The sequence below is a fragment of the Phocoena phocoena genome, chromosome 2, assembly GCF_963924675.1.
Source record: "Phocoena phocoena chromosome 2, mPhoPho1.1, whole genome shotgun sequence".
Lineage (NCBI taxonomy): Eukaryota > Metazoa > Chordata > Mammalia > Artiodactyla > Phocoenidae > Phocoena > Phocoena phocoena.
Genome location: NC_089220.1, coordinates 47,329,797 through 47,347,225, shown reverse-complemented (window position 1 = coordinate 47,347,225; position 17,429 = coordinate 47,329,797). Strand labels below are relative to the sequence as shown.

The 17,429-nt window shown below is 36.4% G+C and overlaps 1 protein-coding gene across 2 annotated transcripts in view; it reads right to left on the bottom strand.

The window, feature by feature from the left end:
* The window catches only part of FERMT2 (FERM domain containing kindlin 2), a 70,920-nt gene that overhangs the window by 12,813 nt on the left and 40,678 nt on the right, over nt 1-17,429 (bottom strand). For both annotated transcript variants that reach the window (XM_065901396.1, XM_065901389.1), the window contains exons 4-9: nt 8,370-8,595; nt 7,742-7,844; nt 6,259-6,366; nt 2,537-2,671; nt 1,544-1,593; nt 238-362 (exon numbers count right to left, since the gene is read on the bottom strand). In XM_065901396.1, the coding sequence (XP_065757468.1) occupies nt 238-362; nt 1,544-1,593; nt 2,537-2,671; nt 6,259-6,366; nt 7,742-7,844; nt 8,370-8,595 (747 nt within the window). The remainder of the gene's footprint in view (nt 1-237; nt 363-1,543; nt 1,594-2,536; nt 2,672-6,258; nt 6,367-7,741; nt 7,845-8,369; nt 8,596-17,429) is intronic.

The following is a 17,429-nucleotide window of genomic DNA, read 5'->3' as shown; positions in this document are numbered from 1 at the left end:
AAGGGACATCATACATTTACTTGGGATGAAAGTAGAATCACACACTTCAAGTGAGGACTGCACAGAGATTACAACAAAATATTCATGTGAAATTGAATACTAAACATAAAAAAGTACCTAAAGCAGTTAAGAAACTAAAAAACTAAACAACTTTATCCCCCAGCAAAACAAAGTTTATTGAATATTAGCTAACAGATATTCCACCATCAATACTGGTCATTCCAAGGCTTTCCTTACCTCTTAGGTTCATCTGATGAGCTGGTGTGCCACTGGATTCTTCTTTGCTCTTATAGCAAGAAATAGATGTGTCTTTAAAGGTGCACCAGTACTGCTTGTAACCTTTTAGAGTCAGCTTTTTTGGCCTATGTGTCAAACAGAATTAGAAGGAAAAAAAAAAAAACACTTTTGAAATAACTTTATCAATGCTATGTTTTAGCAGCAAAGTTTCACAATGTTAAAAGTCTGAGACCAAGTTTTACATATGCTGAATTCAGTTCCCTTTTGGCCAGTGTGTTATATTCAATGTTGCTCTTACTGGATTTGCCCCTCCTTTCTCAATCTACTCAGGAAGATCTTACAGTGAGTGGGCAGAGGAAGACAGTAAGGCAAACATTCCAGTATTTCTGTCAGTTGTAGCTGTCCCTATCACTAGCAGGTCACATGGAAAGCATAGGAAAATAAAGGTGAAGTAAATGTCAATGATCGGAAGGTTCCTAGGTCCTGTAATTACCTGCAAGTTCATGATGTCCATAGGGCTGCCTTTGGAGCCTCTCTAAACAAGCAAGTTTACCTGGCAAGACTAAAGTGAGGGAACTGCTTATCTCTCAGGCATGTACTTCAGTGGTGACTTTAACTTGTCACTCCAATGTCAAACAGGAAGCATGAGGAAGAGAGGATAAGGAAAAGTGCAGGTAGGTAAAAAAGGCGTGTAAAGGGAGAACAAAGTAGGGTAGGGAGCAGCATTTGAAATTGTGCCATTAGCTCAGAAATGTTACATATGTGGAGCTGTTAATATGTTCACCTACAGTAAATGGTTTATTCCAAAATGGCTTTATATCTTATATTCCACATCACCTCCTTTCCTCTTTCTGCCTTAATGCCTAGCGCTCTTGATTCGTTGGAGTATGACTAGATCGACGGTTTAAAAGTCTAGATAAGATACACTGGAACCTTGTTATAAAATGTCCCATCACCAAATGAATAGCATTCAATAGATTCTGGGGCTCTAAACAAAGAAACAGCCACTGACAATAGCAGTTCATCATGTACTGCTTTCACCCAGACGGGATGCTTTATACTGATATGCCACTGTATGTTTCAGAATCTGCATGATGCAATCCATCTAGGTTTACACAATCTCCTCCCCCACCTTAAGGAAAATGTTTATCAGATAAAACAACTTAATAAGTACTGCAATTTTAATTTGGTAAAGATGGTTATTTTCCCTCATTTGCCAGTCAGAGTAAATTTCAAAAATGTGAACGTGGCTATAAAACTGACATTTATTCATTAATATTTGGAATTCCTCCCCTTTTGTACTTACTTGAAAACTTTAATATAGTCAGCAAGTTCAGGAATGGAAGTGATGTCCCCCTAGGAAAAGAATTAAGTCATTTTTTTCTCATGAAAAAAAAAAATCTGAAACTCTACTGTTTAGTATCTGATATCAAGAACCAGCTTATTCAGTAAATAAGGAAAATTACATAAAATACAGATCATAAAGATTTTAAAGGTACAATCATATTATATGGTCCCATAGTACAATGGTATTTTCAAATGACATAAAAAGCTATTAAAAATTTGATCAAAATAGCAATTTATACAACCCACAAGAATATACTGTTGATTTTAATATAGCTAAAACTGCTTAGAGCTGCATATGGAACTTTTGTTTTTTTTTTTGGTATGCGGGCCTCTCACTGTTGGGGCCTCTCACTGTTGTGGCCTCTCCCATCGCGGAGCACAGGCTCCGGACGTGCAGGCTCAGCGGCCATGGCTCACAGGCCCAGCCGCTCCGCGGCATGTGGGATCTTCCCGGACCGGGGCACGAACCGTGTCCACTGCATCGGCAGGTGGACTCTCAACCACTGTGCCACCAGGGAAGCCCCATATGGAACTTTTGTAACTCGTAACAGTCCTTAAAATAGTGTTTCTTCTGTAATAACTAACACCTAAGCATTTAAAAATTTTCCTGAGATCTATTTTTCTCTTCTTTTTGTCATTTCAAATTTGGAGATCACTAAATGGATTTTACCATGACTTGAGATTAATTTTTCCTCTGAAGAAACATTCTCCCTCTACTTGTAAGAGAATGTGCAGACTGTCAAGATCTATCTTTACTGTGTTGGAAGCACTAGACACTAGAACAATATTAATGTTAAAAATTTCCCTGAAAGTTTCTGGAAAGTTGATGTCTGTATTTTCTAAAGCACTAAATATTTCTCTGTATCCCCCAAACACTGCATGAAAACCTAATTCCACAGAAAGGTATAAACATCTGTTCAAACTAAATCAGTAGGTAAAAGATTCACCCTACCAAAATTGTTGATGTTTTACCCCCTTCCAAAGTAATCTCCAGGTCTGAAAGGGCAGCATCAACTTCATCCACTTCTTTGTCACTGTTGTTCAAATGATTCTCTGATGTCATGATCGACAACTTATTGATATGATACTGAAACCAGAAGTGATATTTTATTTAAATGATTGTTCTAACTATAAATTTTTAAATGAGATATTATCTGTATCTATACTGAATGTCTTTCATCACCTAATCTGAAAAGCTAAACGTCTCTAAGAATTAGAAGGATAGGAAAATAATGGGCATGGCACCTGAAATCAATGTCCTAAACCTGCTAATAAATGTTTACTCAAAAAAGTAGGGTCCCTGGACAAATACAAATGAATTCAGTTTGGGTGTCCCTAGGATTTAGAGAGTTAACACCTCTCCCACTGAACTCTACATGAGCAGAGACTTTTTTAAAAAAAGAATAAATTTATTTATTTATTTTTGGCTGCACTGGGTCTTCGTTGCTGTGCCCGGGCTTTCTCTAGTTGTGGCGAGCGGGGGCTACTCTTTGTTGTGGTGCGCAGGCTGCTCATTGCAGTGGCTTTTCTTGTTGTGCAGCATGGGCTCTAGGCACACGGGCTTCAGTAGTTGTGGCTCGTGGGCTCTAGAGCGCAGGCTCAGTAGTTGTGGCGCGCAGGCTTAGTTGCTCTGTGGCATGTGGGATCTTCCCGGACTAGGGCTCAAACCTGTGTCCCCTGCACCGGCAGGTGGATTCATAACCACTGCGCCACCAGGGAAGTCCACGAGCAGAGACTTTTAAGTGTCTTTTTTCCCCCACTGCAGTATTCCACGTCTAAAACGCAGACTAGAACCAACAAGTATTGGATGAATGAACAGAATATGCGTAAGGTCTTCCGTAGAAATGGATTAACATTGGTTACCTTATATTACTACTATTATCCAGCAGAGGAAATTTAGTTACCACTATTATGCTGAAAACTAAAGTTCCACTTTCCCCCATCCTCAATTCAATGCTGAAAACCTGATCAGAGAGAGATGACATTTACCTTCTCATTCATACATTAGAATAAGGTAGAATACATTTATATGTGAATACATATACCACCACTGACACACATGAATACTCCCATATACATATATGTATATATATAATGAGTAGTGATAACTCCTCCTATATGTAGATAGAAAGATCTTTGGGTATAGAACTAGTCATGATTTTAAATACACTTAGGTAAGTGGTTTAGAACAAATATTAATGATTAGATTTTGATGCTAAACTTTAGAGAGGTTTTATACAAAGTTAAGCAGAACTTTTAAATCACTTAATCAGTTACCTTTCAAAGCACTAAGTAGCAATCCATATTTCTGAAGGATTCATTCACTGAATACAATCTATTCATGGGAACATTTAGTGAACTAATCCTGAGGCCAAATATCAATGTTCCTCTGTATTTTAAGATGTAGTGAATTAGTAATGACTACTCTCTGGCTGTATCTTCAGTTGTGCTGAAATGAGATCCTTATAGTGGTAGAAATTTTCATATTCACAAATCATGAAGAAAAAGGCAGGGTGAGGTCCCCAGGCAGTGGCCGCAAATATCAGAGCATATTAAGAAGCATATGGAGAGCTGGTTAAAAATATAGATGCTTAGGTTCGTTCACCCCCAGAGATTCTGATTCAGCAAATATGGGGTCCAGCCTGGAATCTGCATTTTTACTAAGTACCTTAGATGATTCTGATGCAAAAGGTCCTTCTGAGTTATACTGGAGAAATCCTGGATGTGAATGGGACTGGTCATAAAATCCAGTTTTGATTTCAAAGGGGCATGGAGTATCTGTTAAATGTTACAATACATGATTGGACCTAAATACTTGAAAAACAGTGTTACTAACTTACCCAATTTAATTTTTTTTATCCACAGCTTCTTACTTTGAATTTTTTTGTTTCTTTTTACTATTGTAGACTTAATTTACACAAGGAACCAGAAGCTCTAAGGAGAGAATAGTTCAGATTGTAACCTATGTCTAAAATAAAAAACCCTAGGCATCTCCTTGCCATACTTTCAGTTTCCCCCTTCTTGTACTGGATGGCTTCCAAGAGGCTTTGGGTCAGTCTCTTGGAAGGCTTCCAACAACTCAGGGGATTTGTAGTCCAAAACTCTCTCAATGAATCTATATTCTAAAATGGTCCAGGAAAGCTATGCTTTGGGGCATTCAGTCTCCATGAATTAAAATCCATGGTTCTGAGGTGTTTTTCACTGAATCGAAATGGAATATCTAATGTTTATTGGGTTGGGGTGGGAGTTGGGCAAAGCTGAAGAATAATCCCATTTCTATGACAGTATGACTGGGTGTATACTCATTCAACAAATATTTTTTGAACACCTATGTGCTGGGATATATCTGTTGGCTTTTTAAAAAAATGCATTATTTTATAATAAAAAGATAAGAAATACTATATAAGAAAACCTGTGGTTTTCCCCACATACATTTTACATGTATTATTATTCTGTCATTAGCAAAACTTTCACTAGAAAATTATGAGCCCATACTCTAAGTGAGAAAGATGTAGAGAGAACACTATATAAAACCAAGTGAGATTACTCTGAACAAAACTGCTCCAGAATTTAATTAAAGAAATTCTTCAGGTAGTCTGAATCACCCACAAACACAATATGAGAGTCTTAACTGATTAAGCATGTCTCTAGAAAATAACTAAACTAATTCATCTGTCACTACCAATTTTCCCTGTCTGAGCTTCATTTTGATTCCCTTCTTTCAGTGTGTAAAACTAAGGAGAAATGAGCTGCTCTTCCTCTCTAAAGGACAACTTTTTTGAGTCTTAACTGAGAAACTCTTCTGGGTACATAAAAACATTTGGAAGATTGAGGGCATTTTTATTTGTGTTCTAAGGAAAAAATTAAATCATTGTGATAGTGAAAGATATTCATAACTGAATGTCAACCTTGCTTCGAGTACTTAAATAGAATTCCACCATAATCTGAGAACACTCGCCAAAGCCTCACGCAGATATCTGAAATTATTAATCTAGAAAAATTAATCTAGTGGTCAATCAGACCTCAGTGTCTCCAAGAATGATTTGTGGATGCCACCTTAATGTTACTTTACCAGTGGGAACAGCAGTAATGAAGTGGGCAATTAATTTTTTAATAAGCCCTACTGTAATTCTGAAACAGGTGGTAAGCAAGAACCACATTTGGAAAAATACTAGTTTAACATTAGCTACCTACTTCTTAAGGATTACCATTCTAAAAACTTATCTATGTTTAGTTTCACTAGTCTCTTAAAATTTTATCATCTTAAAAGGTATTAATTTCTGCCATAGCCCATTTTACAAATATTACCATCCCCAGTTATTTATCAAGTTATGCAAAGCTTCATTTCAGAAATCTGATTCTTAATATAGATTTTATTTCCAGGGGAAAATTGGACAGTTTTAAGCTTATATACATCTAGGGGTGGAAGGATATTTTTCTCCTACAGGGTATAGAAAAGTAACTATTAAGTATACCACTAATCTCTTACATAAGACAAAAATTAAATTAAATTCACACATATTTTGCCTTCTAAGTGTCTGTTCACTTTCTACATAGCAAAAAGTAAAAACACTACCTATCAGAATGCTACTGGAATTACTATGCCTCTTTACCATTTAAATAATCCCCTACCCTTTCCCCTGAAAAGTCCCATTTACCAATACTTGCCACTACCTGCAAGGCTGCAAACATCATCATTTCTTCTTCCGTGCATTCAATTTCTTCCAAGATAATAGCCCATTTGGCCTGCTCATAAAGCTGATTAATTCTGATTGCATCATACTGCAGCAAAAGAGATACAATTCTTTTGTAATATATTACCTTTTACATTAACAATAAGGAAAAAAGCTACCTATAGGCTTACGTATCCCTAAATATATCCACATCTAATTTTTCATTAAAAATGGCATTAAAATCTGCCATAAGATTTTTACATATTCAGTATGAGAAGCAGATTCTGTATGTTATTTTCCAGGGAAAAAAACATTAGGTATTACAGACCTTAATAAAAGGAATTTAACTTGAAGACATTAAAGTAAGGTAGAACTGACTGTTTGTCAGTATTGTTGTTGCAATTTACCACACTAACATGTCATAATCAGACAGTAAGTTAATTATTTCGGGGAACATCTTGCTCACTGTGGAAAAGCATACCCAGACAAAGTGGCAGGTCCTTGGAAACAGTAATTATTTTAAGAATCCAAAATAGAGGGCATACACAAACACACATAAGCACACACACACATTTGTAGAAAAGATTTACTTAAATGTTACTGAATTATCCATTTAGTTAACGTTAATAAAAATCAATAGTAATACTGTAACAATACTATCTTAGAATGGTAACAAAATACATAGCCCCCTCCCACCCCATGCAAATATAACTATGTTCCCAGAACAGCTTTGGCTTTACCAAAATTAGGTATGATATAACCTAAAAAGGGATTAAAATGATTTTTTGTAATTCTACTATATACATTTTACTGTTGTATGAAGAATTATTTAAGCACATAATTTAAAATGATAAATATATACATTAAAATCTAGGCTATAATCTAGACATGAAAAGGATGAGAAGCAGGCAAGAGAGGTCCCCTAACCCGCAAGGATGACAAGAAAGCAAAAGACTCAAATCTCTGTGCCATGTGTTTTCTGGGGGAAAACATTCCAGATCTCTACAGCAAATTTAAATCTTATCAGAAAGGCAAAGTACTTCAGTAGCACAGATGATGCCAACCATCTGATAGTAAAAACATATTACAATGTTTGGCTATTAAATTGAGAGAAATATAGACTTAAAAAGGAGTTTTTTTTTGAAGCAACATCTTCTGGGATATATAATTATGTACAGTTGAAGAGAGATGTTAAAAAAAAACAACACATAAACTAACTTTACCAATTCCGTAGTACCTAACTAGTTCCTTTAAAATACAAATCAACCAAAAATTCAATTATTTAACAAAAAGAAAAGGGTTTAGTTATGCTTCCAACTTACTAAAACAACAGACTACTTTAAAATACAGGTGCCTTTGTCCAAAGCTTTGAGTTTTTAATATTATTCAGGACTTGCTATATATATCCAAACAATTCCTTACCCCACCAACTTCCAAAAAGCAAACAAAAAGGAACAAAAGAGATCCCTCTAAACCCTCGGTACCTTTGGATTCAAATCAAAAAAGCTGTAATACTTGAATCGGAGCAGCAAGGCCTCATTTTCCTTCACATCCTGTTCCATTAGAGATCTTGAGGAATCAAGCCACCTGGACAAATTAACAATAGTGGAACAGAGCAAGACAAAATTAATTCTACCTCTATGTGGATAAAGGAATTCTTAAATTGTATCTATACTTTAAAACTTACTCTTGGTTGGGCAGGATAAATTAGGAGGCTGGGATCAACATATACACACTACTATTTATAAAATAGATAACCAACAAGGACCTACTATATAGCACAGGGAACTATATTCAATATTTTGTAATAACCTATAAGGGAAGAGAAACTGAAGAAGACTATATATACATATATACATACACACACATATTTATACACACACACACATATACACACACATATGCTATATGTATATACAGCTGAACCACTGTGTATGTGTGTGTGTATATATATACACACACACATATATATATAAGTGAACCGCTGTGCCGTACAATTGAAACTAACACAATAGTATAAATTAACTATAACTTCAGTAAAAACAAAAACAAAAAAAACTTGTAAAGTAATTGGTAAACAGCAAAAAAAACAAAACAAAACAAAAAACTTACCCTTGGTTGATTTTTGCTTTGTCAAGAAGGGCTTGAGGCTTGAACATTTTGGCCAAGATTTCCGGTGACGTTATTGGCTGACTGACAGCAAGTATACCAGGGTTGCCTTCTGACAAAGCACTGTCACCGAACCAAGCAGAAGTTGGTGACAAGGGGCTTCCATCATGAGCATCGTAAGTGGGGGTCATTGTTTTACTATAAAGTCCTGGGCTTGAATATATACTTCCTAATAAATAACATGAAAAACAGGTAGTAAGTATGAAGTATAGTTATCTTAGTTTTCAGTAATACATGCTATAATGATATAAAGCATACTGAGAAACACAAGCTTCATTCTGGAAGGAAAAGCTTTAGTACATTATTTTACCTCTCTTAAAAACAAGTGAAATTAACTTACTTGTATAACATTAAGAACATGTATAACAATAAGGTCAAAAAATATAACTAAGTTGGAAACTCTAGGGAAAAAATCAGTTCAAGAGAGTTAGAATATAAGTTAAGGATATTGCTGAAGCAGATAGACCAACACTTTTGTTTTTTAATTGTGCCAAGGCTCACCTTTCAGAGGGCCAATGTAAAGAACATCAGTGCCTATAGAAAAGGAAAGAAAGGAATTCAGAAGGTAAAGAAAGGCAATAATAGAAGACAGAAACAAAGAATGAAAATGAAAAGAAAATGGGAAGAAGAAAATACAGATTTTTTCCTAATTGTGAATCATAAACTGAAGTAAATATTCCAAGTGTATTTAAGAGTAAAGAACCTTAGAAGCTATAATCTAAGTAAAACAAGTTTTGTCCAATTCAGAACAATGAGGTTGGGCCTCCCTGGTGGCACAGTGGTTAAGAGTCCGCCTGCCAATGCAGGGGACACGGGTTTGAGTCCTGGTTTGGGAAGATCCCACATGCCGCAGAACAACTGGGCTCGTGTGCCACAGCTACTGAGCCTGCGCTCTGGAGCCCGCATGCTGCAACTACTGAAGCCCACGCACCTGGAGCCTGTGCTCCACAACAAGAGGCCACCGCAATAAGAAGCCCGTGCACCACAATGAGGAGTGGCCCCCGCCCACCGCAGCTAGAGAGCCCTTGCAGCAATGCAGCCCAATAAATAAATATAATTTTTTTAAAAAGTCATTAAAAAAAAAAGGTTGTGCTCTAATCATGTGTGACAAACATGTATACATTTATCACCCTTTGAAATCACTGTACCCTGTTTTAAGATCGCTCAATGTAACTGAATAAACTCACATAAATTAAGGGAATAATAATTTTCTCAGTGAATAGCTAAACTGGCTCCAACAGATTTACAAATAAAGTATTCGAGCAAAGGGATATATAAATATTGCCCTAGAAAGAGGCTTACAAGGTGCATTTTATAATTAAACCCCTGAAGCTGTAGAGATACTGTCTTTTTAATCTGCTTTCTCAGTGTTAAAGGGCTAGGTATGTAGTAGAGGCAACATTAAAAAAAATTGTTGACTTAGTCCACTGATGATCTATCCTCTGTCATTTAGACTACAAAAATTAAGGAGATTAAGTTAAGACTTTAAAAAAATTCAGAATGACATTAAAAGCACCCCTTCAAAGTTCTAACTCTGTTAATATATTTTATCCTGTAGTCATAATTTTTAAAAAGAAAATGTGTAAATGGGTGTCACACTGTTAATGGATGATGTTAATGGAATGGCTTTTTTCCTTGACTAATTTAGGAATATGCTTAGGAATTTCTCTCCTTTCATCTCTAATGACATACCACCCCCAAACACACAATGATAGAAACAATTACCTATGAAAAAGTGGTGGTAATGCTAGAGATTTCTGAAGTTGTCAAGATGGAGTCTAGGAAGAGAACACAAAGTGGAAAAAAAAAAAAAATCTCTTACTAGCCTCTGGGTATCTGATTTGATACCCCTAAATGTATTCTCCCAATGGATGCTTAAAACAACTTGTAGAATGTGAACATTGTTAAATAAGCAACAAAGAAAGCTGTGAATGCTCCTTTTCAGCCTTCAAGGAAGAACACTGGGATATTTAGTTGTACCTTTAAAAGCAAGAACCTTAAACCACAAGGGCATTTTCTGAAAGAGTTACTTATTAAAAGGGCTGAAAACATTACTCCAGCTCATCTGAGCAAAAAATAATTCTGCTATAGGGAGTATACATGTAAATACGGTGTGGAAAAATAACATTACCTTCTAGGCAGAATCTTCTCATTGTTTATTTCAAAGATCTAGCAAACAAATCTTTTACTAAATATGTCAGAATACTGACTGAAAATTCATTCCTGATATGAACTATAATTACTATTCAGAACTGAGTAAAGTTAGAATTGATTTAGAAACTTCTTTATGAAGTTTCTAAAACAGAAAATATATTCCCCTACATTACACATCATTTAATAGAATCAGCCACCCAATCAATTCCTTTCCCTCTTATTTACCTATACTTTGTGTAATCTACACGTCGTTATCTGATCACTTCATTTTTCCCCTTTATTCTTTTTTGTTAGGCAATCTACAGTAATAACTCGTTTAATGTTCCCAACAAACCTATTATTGTCATTTCAGAGGAGCAAACTGAGGCAAGGAGAAGTTAATATACACGTCCAATGTCAAGAGCTATTAAGTTGCAGAGCCAAATGTAAATCAGCAGTCTGACTGCAGCTAAATACACTGCCTCCCAGGTACCGTAACTTATTTAAGCCATTCCCAGTTGGTGTGCATTTATTCATTTTAGAGTTTTATTATTGATGTCACCACTGCTGTTGCAAACAGTGCCTTCCAATAAACAGTTTTGTACCTATTCCCCAATTCTAGCGGCATTGCTGGGTCAGAGGGTATGTGTGTTTAAGTCCCAGTTCAGTGATAATCGCAACCAGTCTGTATTCATGATTGCCCAGTTTAACCCATGTTTGAAGCAGAAAACTAATACAGGGTAAGATGAAGTAGCAATAAAATATGAGTTTGCTGAACAACATGCAGTGATAACTTAAAAACTATAAGGATGAGAAACAAAGACTTCAATAAGCACTACAGTCTTGGGACACCTACTATAAATATGAAAAACCCAATGTAACCTAATAGCTCCTGAGAGTATCCCTATATTTTAATACAGTAGAATCTGCCTCATAACTTAGTGATTATATACACATATATCCTTTTCTAAAAAATACTAAAGTATTTAATACACTTAAGAAATTTTTCCATCAAGGTATCTAGCTCATATCATACTTAGAAAACACATTACAGGTGAATTAAAAATATGAATATTGATATTACAGATAAATTAAAATATATAAATATGAAATAATTATAAAGGTATTAAAAGGAAATATAGAAAATTTTCTGTAATATTTGTGAAGATTTTATTAACAGTGAAAACAGAGAACTACAAAATAAATGCCAGATTTGACTACATAAAAATGTAAGACTTTAGTATAGTAAAAAAAAGAGCACAAACTTAAATACAGAATGCCAGTATAGGGAAAATACTTATCACATCAAAAGATTAGTATCACTAAAACAAAAACACAGATAAAAGAAAATGGACAAGGTCCATAACTGAAAATTAAGAGAAGAAACAGGAATGGCTAATAAATACATGAAATATTGTTCAACCATTGTTCACACTCAGTGTTTACCAGGGAAATAAAGTAATTCTGAGATACCTGTCACACTGGCAAACATTTTGTCAAGATTTACAACAGTCAGTATTGGGCAGAATGTCGGAAAAGGGGCACTTTCATATACTGTTGATGGGAGTGCAAAACCGTCGCCTTCATAACTCTTTCTCGGAGTACAGTCAACCCTTGAAGAATGTGCAACCACATTTGAACTGTGTGCGTCCACTTACATGTGGATTTTTTTCAATCCTAAATACTACAGTACTACACGATCTGTGGTTGGTTGAGTCTGTGGACGTGGAACTTCGGGTATGGAGGGGTAACTACAGGTTATACACATATTTTCGATTTCGAAGAAGGTTGACCTCCCAACCCCACATTGTTCAAGGGCCAACTGTATGTCTGAATCTTGGAGAAACTTTCTGGAGTATATTTGACAGAAAAATTAGATACTAGTTAGCTAGAGAAACAGTTAAATGTAGTTCTTCTACATGGAAAAATCTGACACTATATACAAAGAAGTAGGGAGACCTCTACTCTGACACACAGAAAGATCACCAAAACATACTGTTCAATGAAAAAACTCATACTGTAGAACAAATATATAATATATATGTCTCTCATTAATGTTATAAAAACAAAACAAGACATGCAAGTAGATATAAAACATACAGAAAAGGTACTGGCAACTTGTACTCCGTTTACAATATAGTTATACACAGTGATTAAGAAATGGCTACTTCTTGATAGGGAGTACCAAGGGAATAAACTGAAGTCAAATTTCCAGCTTTGGTTTAGTACATGTTCTATACTATGGTACTTTTATTTTTTATAATGAGGCTGTACTAATGTATAACTTTTGTAATTAAAAAATGATATAGGGGCTTCCCTGGTGGTGCAGTGGTTGAGGGTCCGCCTGCCAATGCAGGGGACATGGGTTCGGCCCTGGTCTGGGAAGATCCCACATGCCATGGAGCAGCTGGGCCCGTGTGCCACAACGACTGAACCTGCGCTCTGGAGCCCGTGAGCCACAACTGCTGAGCCCGTGAGCCACAGCTACTGAGCCCACATGCTGCAACTACTGAAGCCCACGTGCCTAGAGCATGTGCTGCACAACGAGAGAAGCCACCGCGTTGAGAAGCTGGTGCACCGCAACGAGGAGTAGCCCCCGTTCGCCGCAACTAGAGAGAGCCCCCACGCGCAACAACAAAGACCCAACACAGCCAAAAATAATAAATAATACAATAAATAAATTTATTAAAAAAAGATATAAAGTCCATTAGTATGCATCACTGAGTGAAAAAAACACAAATTATAAATGCATGTATAACACAGTCTCACTTTCATCATTAAAAACATAATTCTGTAATATTTGAATTTTTACTATGAGCATGCATTACTTTTATAATTTTTTTTTTTGGCCACGTCGCACAGCTTGCAAGATCTCAATTCTCCAACCAGGGATTGAACCCGAGCCACAGCAGTTAAAGCCCAGAATCCTAACCACTAGGCCACCAGGGAACTCCCATTGCTTTTACAATTAAAGAATAGTTTTTAAAGAAATTTTTTGATGTTTAAAATGGCAAATTCCAGTTAGGAAAAATGGCATCCTGCATGGTGATCTTCCTGACAGTGCCAAGCAAGTTAAGTACTGAGTACTGATTACTTTCTCTATTACTTTAGGACCCAGACTTTTCCTTTGTCTAGCTGCTTTTAAGATTTCTTAGGAAAGTTTCTAATGAAGTCATTTTCTATTTCTATTTACATAATAAATCCTGAAATTGGTAGTCTGTAAGTCAGTGCTATACAGTAAAGTTAATTCTTACTTGGAAAAATTGTTTCCCCCAGACATGGGATCAGGCTATTTAAATGGTTCCCTCCTCACAGGTATTTGGAGATTAGATATTTACCTAGTTACAGCTAAGAAGTGGCAAAGCATCAAGAGTGTATCGCTTGAGCACAGTCTGTAAGCAAGGTATTTAAAAACTGAGAATTTTATCATAATTCTGTATAAGAGTTTGACTAAAGTCTGAGAATCATTAATTCACTCATGACCCTTTACCTCTTGAAACATTACTTTTAAAAAAAGCTTTGTTGAGGTATAATTTACACACCAATATTTTATCAAATGTTCGTATTAGAATTCATAAAATATTTACTTTAAATGTTATAATTGGAGAGATGATGTTACATAATGGTTAGAAACATGAGTGCCAGAGCCAGAGCAACCTGGATTTGAATCCTAGCTGTGTCCCTAATTAGCTTTGTGACCTTGGGCAAATTACTTAACCCTTGTAATGTTCTTTCCTTGTAAGTAAAATGGGGATAATGCCACCAGAATCATAGGTGTTCTGTGAGGATAAAATGAAAGATAATGTATGTAATAAAGAATAATCATCACTTATTGAATATATACACACATATATATATAATTGTTAACCATGCTCACACTGAGATGGCTCACAATTCAAGAAGCACATGGGCACTAAGGGAAACTGAGCCTGTTTCCTCCTCAGTAAAATGAAAATTACACCTACTCCTTACCACACCCTGCAGTACAGGAACATCTGTGAAGCACTGAGCACAGTATCTGACACCCCGAAGATATCATAAACTGAGACATATGGACCTGTTGCTAGTTATTATGGGCACAACATGCAAGTGATCATATTTCTCAGTTATTTGGTCCAATATTTGACTCACATGACTGATAAATCATAAAGTCATGCAAACTAGATATTTGTTTTAAAAATTAATCACATGTTGGGGCTTCCCTGTTGGCACAGTGGTTAAGAATCCACCTGCCAATGCAGGGGACATGGGTTCAAACCCTGGTCCGGGAAGATCCCACATGTCGCGGAGCAACTAAGCCCGTGGGCCACAACTACTGAGCCTGTGCTCTAGAGCCCGAGAGCCACAACTACTGAGCCTGCGTGCCACAATTACTGAAGCCTGTGCACCTAGAGCCTGTGCCCTGCAACAAGAGAAGCCACCACAGTAAGAAGCCCACACACAGCAACGAAGAGTAGCCCGCACTTGCCACAACTAGAGAAAGCTCACACGCAGCAACAAAGACCCAACGCAGTCAAAAATTAAATAAATTAAATAAATTAAAAAAAAAATTAATCACGTTACTTTTCATGTGTATATGGGACTTCTTCTCTACAGATAATCAGTCCTCTACATGTCACTATCTTTGTGTACTTTCTTAGGATTTCACATCAACTCGTCAAATGTTTTTTTAATTAATTTATTTATTTAACTTTTTTTGTTGGGGGCTGCACTGGGTCTTCACTGCTGCACGCAGGCTTTCTCTAGTTGCAGCAAGCGGGGGCTACTCTTAGTTAACGTGTGCAGGCTTCTCATTGCAGTGGCTTCTCTTGTTGCGGAGCAGGGGCTCTAGGCACGTGGGCTTCAGTAGTTGTGGCACGCAGGCTCAGTAGTTGTGGCTTGCAGGCTCTAGAGCACAGGCTCAGTAGTTGTGGCGTACGAGCTTAGTTGCTCCGTGGCATGTGGGATCTTCCTGGACCAGGGCTTGAACCCGGGTCTCCTGCATTGGCAGGCGGATTCTTAACCACTGCGCCACCAGGGAAGCCCAAATGTTTTTAATTAAACTGCTTGAGTGTAGAAATGTTTTTAATTAAACTGCTTGGGTGTAGACAAATAAAACTTTTTTTTTAAATTCTTTCACTGAAAACACAGTCACTTCACAGACACAAGAGAGCACACACAGTGTATGATTCCATTCACATGAGGTTTAAGAACTGGTAACACTTCTGTGATGAGAGAGGCAAACAGTGGCTATTTGGGAAAAGGCCTGCGAGAGGCCTTTTGGGGTGTCGGTATCATGCTATACGCTACGTCAAGTTCTGGGTGGTTACAAGGTATATACATCTTCAAATATTCATCTGTAATTTAAAATCTGTTCATTTTACTGTATGTAACACCTCAATTTAAAACAAGAAAGAAAAGAAACCCGTAATTACTTATTCTTAAAAGATCTGGAGCTTTCCCTTGTCTTAATTATCTTTTGTCTTCAAATTGTATTTTCTTAAAGCACTATATAAAAGCTCTCACTTGCAATTCTAAGACCAATCCTGACTGATTTCAACCACTCCAAAATCATCCCATAAATACTTTTCTATGTAGTTCTTTGTCTTAAGAATTAAATGAGTTTCCGTTTAAACTAAAAAATAACTTAAAGCAGGGATTGTGTCTACTGTCAGATACCTTCATCTATATAGTCAAGTCTAAATCTGATTTTTTACCTTATTCTAATGACAGACACATTCTTTTATTCTCTTTCACCTCCTAATCTGTAGGATTCTACCACTACTCTTTCCCCTCATTCCCTCCTCCACATTTTACTGGAATTAAATCTGATATTCTTTCTAAAATAACGATTTGTTCATTTTGTAACATATTCAGAAACCAATGACTCTACAATGCACTAGCCTATATATACCTCAGCCTGACATTAAATACCCTCCAGTGTGATCCAGAAGTTCCTTGGAGGTCTCTCTCCCATGAATTGGCTCAAATGGTTTATTTACGCATCTTGTACTTTTCTTTTGCCAGGATGTTCTTTGTTAATATCATTCTTTCTACCAGGATTGCCTTTTCTTCCCATCAAAATCCTAGCCACTGGAATCCTAGCTAATTCACAAACTTACCTCCCCAATCCCCAAACTGAATATACCCTATTTGGAATTGCTTTGTCTTCTGAATTCTTATAACATTATATTCTGCAACACTCATTTAACATTGATGTATTACCTCCTTAAATACAGTACCTGTAACTGTGCTTTTCAACGAGCCTATAAACTACTTAAGAGTAAGGATTGTCTTATTTCTTGGTATCTCCCAAATGTAATCAGTACATGAGGAGTGACATAAAAGTTACAAGGCATGTAACCTTAGACATTCCTAAACTTACTGTGCCATAATATCTTCATCCTTATATGTGAGTAATAACATAATCCACCTCAATGGGTTGTAGGGAGAATTAAATGAGTTTCCACGAGTAAAGTGTATGAAATAGGTCTGGGCATACATGACCTCTATGTTCACTGTGTACTTTCATTACCATCATCATCACCCCAGAACTTAAAAAACCAGGAATGAACTGAATAGTAAAATTAGTTTACTTATTTGCTGCTGGGATCTATCCTAAGAAATGGATTTGTAAATGTGTGGCCAATGGAAACATGGGAAACTAATTTCCTGGGACTAAAGTACCATGTAATCTAATTAATTAGTCATCTAGCCTCTCAAAAGACACTGCCTACATTCCTGTTGCATGCCATATGCTGAGTTGGGTCCTGGTAACAAAAAGGTAAGAAACAGTCTCTTCATGCAGGGGCTCACGATTATTAGGGGAGAACATGTAGTATAATACCAAACACAGAAAAGTCTGGTGACTTATGACAGAAGGATAACCTA